Here is a 6,000-nt window from a genome sequence, read left to right as displayed (position 1 = left end):
GAAAAAGGGGATCAATCCTGTGTGAGAAGGTCTCCTGAGCCTCCCCCCATCCTGTGTCCATGCAACACACGGAGCACTCAGCATGCAGGAAAAGTGGAGGAAAGATGGAGGGGAGGGAAAGAGGAGGAGAAGAAAGGAAGGCAGAGAAGGATGGAAGGAGGGAGGAGAAGGAAGGAAGGAGAGAGGAGAAGGAAAGAGGAAGGTGGAACAGAACAAACCGGAGAAGGAGAAGGACCGTGGCTGGCTCAGAGGAGGACGGGGGGCTTTGGTGCTCTTGCAGAGGTCCCTGAGCTTGGCGTTGTACTCTGTCAGTGCACCCAGGACAGGGGGTGCAAAGGGGATGGAGGGGAGGGTGGGAGACCACAGGAGACAGACACGGTCCACCACAGGGAAAGGAAGTGGCAGACGGACAGACAGGACATATATCACAACAGACAATAGGGAGAGAGAGGAAAAGAACAAGAGAAAATATTAGTCGGGCTCCCAAGGATGGGCCTGCAGTTGCTTGGGGTCCAAGGGAGCCTTCGCTTCACCTCAGCCCCCTGCACCCAGCTCCACRCGCCCCTTCTGCTCCCAGTGGGAAATGAACGACAGCTCCCAGCCACGCACAGCCTCGTGCCACACTGTAAATGTCCAGCTGATGCTCTGACCTGTCCCCTCAGGGAAGACACCGCACCGGTCCCCTCCATCTTCCACCAGCCCTGTACGGGCTGGCGTGGCCAGAGAGCAGCTGCCCAGCGAAGAGACCAGCAAACACCACAATGGGCAACCAGGGACAACCCGTCATGGCCATCCTGGGCTTTGCATCTCGGGGTGCCCAGGCATGACATGCCCCGGGGTCCTGGGCAAGGAGAAGGGATGTCCCCAGATGCCTAGCTGGGAGGTAACGGGGACGTGAAGGACCATCCCTGTCCCTCTACTGCCCTGTGGGAAACGGGAGCGGGAGTGCTCACCCTCCGGGCACAGAGGAGGTGCGAGATGCTCCTCATTGCTGCACCGGGACACACTGGGCAATTTATAGCAGCAGGGAATGTAAACAAACCCAGCCCCAACGCCACGGCCATCTCCTCCCAGCCCCAGCGCTGCCTTGAGGACGCCTTGTTCCCGCCGGAGGTCAGGCGCCCGCCTGCACGTCCCCGCCAGGGGTGGACAGCCAGGCTCCATCGGTGACAGCTGGACGTGGGTGGGCACTGGCCCTGGGCTGCTCTCCTTCCCGGGAAGCCCAGCACTGTGGGGGGATGTGCCTCACTCCGGCCCAGCCTCTACGACCCTTCCCCAGACCCGCCGAGTTGGGGCAAGAGTTTTTGATAAACACAAGCAAACATCCATTTCCGACTCACTGCAAATGCTATTACCCACTGGGATGGTGCCAGAGACTGTTAACTGCCCCCTCCTCTCCTGGGGGGCTCTGCTCTTTTCCACCCCATTTTTTTTCCCTCCCTGTAGCTGTTAGGAGGATTTTGAGGGGTGTGGGGATGCTTCTTATTGCAATATTCAGTCCAGAGATACACAGGGGTTTGGGCATCTGTATGTCCTTGGGATTTTTTAAACCCTCTGCACAAGCCCTGGGTCCCCAAGTACTTCTGCGGATCTGAATCACAAAGATTGGGTTTGGATGGATGCAAGCTGCCCACCACCACCCCTCCAACCCCCAGTCCTTCCCCACGCCACTGGCACCCCTCCTGCCCCCCACCCCGGTGCCGCAATGACTCAGCCCAGTGCCTGGTGGGCTGGTGCTGGTTGTATTTTTCCAGCCAAGCCTTTTCCCCCTCCCTCTAATACCGTGCAAGTTTCTGGACTGAGCACAGAGCTGGAACGGACGGAGCTGCCAAGCCTCAGCATCACGAGCTGGCCCTAAGCCTGGACACATCCCCGAATCCTTCCCAAATGTCGCTCCACAATTAAACAACTGTTCATTCAAAGAGCATGGAGGGAGGGCTTCCATGCTGCTCCAGGGCAATGGGAGCCCATTCCTGGGGGGGGCTGGCACCCCCTGTGCCCCCAGTCTCCCTGAGCTGGAGCCAGGGGAGGGCAGGAATTTGAAGCACACAGTTTTCCCCTCCATGGCATGGAGCAAACACCTTCAGCCACCCATGGCACCAGTGTTCTGCATTGCACCCAACCATGCCGTGTTGTTCCTCCTCTCCAGCTGGGCTGGGAAATGCCTTCCCATCACCTGGGTGCCCACACACACACCAGGTCCATTTCCAAACCTCCAGAGGTCCAGCTGGCTGCAACCAGAGCAGAAAACCAAGGCGGGGAGCCCCAGAGAGCAGGGCCTGAAGCAAGGCAGGGGATGCTGCTGCCGCCCTGCACCACGGTTCCCCCTCTGGCAGCACCCAGGCTGCTTGGGAGGTGACGTGAGCCCAGAGCCACACACACTGGGGGGAAAGGAGGGGGCTGCAGTCGGAGAGGAGCCAGCTACATGCAACACAGGCACATGCTCTGCACCTTAAACCGGAGCATGCTCCAGGCACTGGCAGCACCGCACCCAAGGAGGGGTCCAGACAGGACACCATCAGTCAGAGCTGGAAATATCATTCCTAACTGGGCCATATTCTCCCTGAAAGGAAGGAATCCCTCCATGACCCAGTGAGCAGCCCTGCTGCAGGAGAAACCCCAGCTCAGTGCCCCCAAGGGCTCAGAAGGGGGAGCCGGGCTTCAGCACTGCTCCCCGCAGGCAAGAGCCCAACCCCTTGGACACCTCTTCTCTCCCTTCCGGTCGCTGCTGCTGCGAGCGTCTGCCAGCACAGGTCAGGGCAACTATTTCCCTCCCGCTGCACCAGCAGCCCCAAGACAGCACGCTGCAGGGAGCAGAGCCATGGCAAGGGCTCAGCCTGCCCCGGCGCTCCATGGTGCCAAGGAGAGAGCGGCACAGACTGCCACCGTCCACGGGCTTGGAGCTGGGTGCCAGCCCACCCAACGCCAGAGACGACAGAGGGCACATCCACTCTCGAGTGGCCGAGCGGCAAGCCTAGATCTGGCACAGACAAGGAGTCACCGCGGCTCTCCACTGCCCTACGTGGGGAACCATCCCTCCCTCCACCAGGCCCCTGCAGCCCCACGGAGCACCTCAGCTGAGCCAGGCACACCAGCCCAACATTTTGCAGCCCCATGCCACCTCTGTGGGCTCTGGCATCTCAGGACACACAGTCCCTCCCATCCCCCAAAGGAATCAAAGCATCCTACCTGCCACCCTGTGGGCCACCAGCCCCTCCAGATTCAAGGGCTCTTCTGCTGATCTCGACAGGTCTTCACAGCTCTCCAGTTCCTTGGGTGGCAGCTGGGTTTGTGCCAGGACTGTAGGGGAAGGTGGGGAAGAGACCAGGAGCTGCTGAGATCCTGCGGGGCTGTACGAGGTGCTGATCGGGACGACGCTCACTGGGGCACTGGCTGGGGCATGGCTGTAACTCCTCGGCTCTGGCACCAGAGGCGGCTGGTAGCTGTAGGGCGAATAGGTTTCCCGGTAATCCTGCACCATGTAGTCTGGCTCCCCAGTGCCTCGACCTACGGGAGAATAGGCTTTGGGCACAGGTTCGGAGACCGTGGGGCTCAAGGAGGTGCCAAAGGACCTTGGCTGGGCCACCTGCAGAGCTGGCTGGGCATAGAGGCCCGAGACAGGCTGGGCTGACAGTGAGGAGACCAGGGGCCCTGGCTTGTCTTCACGGGAGGCCATGGGCACGCTCTGCGACTTGTGCACGGTGGGAGCGAGGTCGAGCATGAGGACATCAAGYGCTTCGATGGACTGCTCAATCTCCCGGCGGGAGGGTGCCCGAGGGAACTCGGGCATGCTGTGGCTGTGAGGGGGCACAAGCTGCAACGGGCTGGGCTGGGGGCTGCAGCTGGACACGCTGGGGCTGTGGCTCTCCAAGCCGCCATCCTGCTGCCGGGAAGGTGGCCGACTTCCGCCTTGCTGCTGCCAGGAATTCAAGCCCCTCTGCACGGCCTCCCGGCTGCTGGTGCTGCGAGCTGGGGCCTGGGGCAGCGCAGGATTCGTCTCGTACTTGGCCACGTCCACTGCCGGGAAGGACTGGGAGCGATAGGCASCAGGAGGGTCGTAGCTGTACAAGTAGGGCTGGACACTGGCCAGTGGCTGGGGCTGGAGCCAGACCGGGGCAGGCGAGACCGGCTGCCTCTGTGGGTAGCTGGCCAGGCTCTCCTGAGCAGACGCTGAAGGCCGCAGGTGAGCCAGCGGGTCGCGGAGGTGATGCCCCATCAGCGTGTTCTGGTTGTTGTAGGGGTAGCCACCATTGGAGAGCGACTCTGAGTCGTAGAGTCCCTCTTTGAGCAGCTTCTCGGTGCCGTTGTAGCTTGAAGGACCATTGGGCAGGGATGAGAGGCTCCCTACGCGGGGTGCCTCATGGTACCCAGCCTCACTGGTGGTGGTGGTGCCATCCAAGGAGGAGAGTGTGCCCAGGCTGCCCACGCTGTGCTCATCCTGGTTGGGCAGCTCATCATCTAAGATATCTGTCTCCCGCTCGGCCACGAGTGGTGCAGCATTCCCATTGACGTGCACCTGAGCTGGCACCACATGGCGGCCCGGCATGGCGGGCAAGCGAGTGGGCACAGGGCCCGGCGCGTGGTTGCGCATGGGCGCCGCACTCTCCAAGCCGAAGCCAACAAGGAGACGATCCAGCTCTCGTTTCTCCTCAGGGCTCAGCACCGTGTGGCCACCAGGCGCCCCAGGCGCCCCCGGCTCATCGGTCCTGTCGGTCTTGGTGGAGGCGGTGGAGTTGCCTGAGTCGCTGCTCACCGAGAGCGTGTGCTCAACATGGTTCGGTGTTGCTGAGAGCGGGAGGCGGTTGGTGTTGACGGCACCGGTGCTGCCGTGGAGGGAGTCTTTCTTCTTCACCTTAGCGTAGAGGCTCCCGTCCAGGGGCCCTTGCGTGTGCCCAACCTCTGCAGGGGGAGAAACGAACACGAGACCTGAGATCAATTGCTGGCTCTCTGCATGGAGCTAATGGGTCCCATTAGCCGATGGTTTCGATCTCTTCCATGCCGCCGTAATGCTTAACTACCAACACTGCCGTCTCCTCARTACCCTCCGCAATCCCACAGGCGCCACCATGCAAAGACACCGGAGCCAAATCTCCCCTCCCCATGCACTGTGGCTCCACACGCRCTGCCCTGGCTCCGCACGCTGTCCTTCCCTCCAGCTGTCCTGCCCTGAAAGCACCGCATGCTCTGAAGCCACCCAGTAAATAACCCCCCTGGTTCGATCCAATGTTAATGGCAATTCTCCTCCAGGATCCATCGATGAAGACAGTCAGGGCTGCTGATAGGGAATCAGCTTGCATGTAACGGTGTCCCTACTTCTCTGCAGGGCTCAACCAAAGGGCCACAGGGCACTGGGGAGACTGACAGGGCTGTGGCCATGCAAAGGGTGGGAGCGATGCATGCACAGGCCTTAGGAGGACAGGCTGAGGATCTGTCTGTGTCAGCTGGATGTGTTCATCCCATGGATGGTGAACAGATGAACTCAGGACCCACCTTCCCACCCCCCACCCACTCCTTCCTCCCGCTCTCCTCCCAGATGATGCATGGATCCAGCCAGCCACCCATCCTTGACATTTTCTTCCCTGGCTACAGAAAAGTTCCCACCCTTTCTGTGCTTCCCCTTCCCTCCTTCAGGGTGGACAGATCTGCCTGGGTCCTTCACTCATGGCCAGATGCTCTTCCACAGCTCCTACAGCTCTCCTACTGCACAAGCAGCATTTCTGCTCAACTCTCAACATGTAGCGTCTCCTCCCCAAGAAGACACCAAATGCCCCGATGCCACAATTCAAGGCCTGTGCAAGCAGTAAGCTCCACTCTGCAGCCAAGCCCCAACGGGCCAGGAGACAGCCACGATACAGCAACGTCACCGCYTTGCCCTCCAGCAACCTGGGCAGGACTCCCTGCACCACGCAGCTGCCCCGGCTCCCCCCTCTGCTGGCCTCATGTCCCTTCCCTAGCATCCCAGCACCAACCGCTCCCACAGCAGCCACCCCCAGCAACACG

The 6,000-nt window shown here is 61.1% G+C and overlaps 1 protein-coding gene across 5 annotated transcripts in view; it reads right to left on the bottom strand.

Moving 5' to 3' along the window:
• Positions 1-6,000, bottom strand: part of TNS1 (tensin 1) — a 53,238-nt gene that overhangs the window by 27,378 nt on the left and 19,860 nt on the right. For 4 of the 5 annotated variants that reach the window (XM_026078044.1, XM_026078041.1, XM_026078042.1 and 1 more), the window contains one exon: positions 3,190-4,899. The exons of the other annotated variant lie outside the window; for it this stretch is intronic. In XM_026078044.1, the coding sequence (XP_025933829.1) occupies positions 3,190-4,899 (1,710 nt within the window). The remainder of the gene's footprint in view (positions 1-3,189; positions 4,900-6,000) is intronic. 5 annotated transcript variants of the gene reach the window in all.

Source organism: Apteryx rowi, unplaced genomic scaffold, assembly GCF_003343035.1.
Source record: "Apteryx rowi isolate R43461 unplaced genomic scaffold, aptRow1 scaffold_47, whole genome shotgun sequence".
NCBI classification, from domain to species: Eukaryota; Metazoa; Chordata; class Aves; order Apterygiformes; family Apterygidae; genus Apteryx; species Apteryx rowi.
The sequence above is the reverse complement of the archived record's forward strand: the minus strand, read 5'-3'. Positions and strand labels throughout refer to the sequence as shown.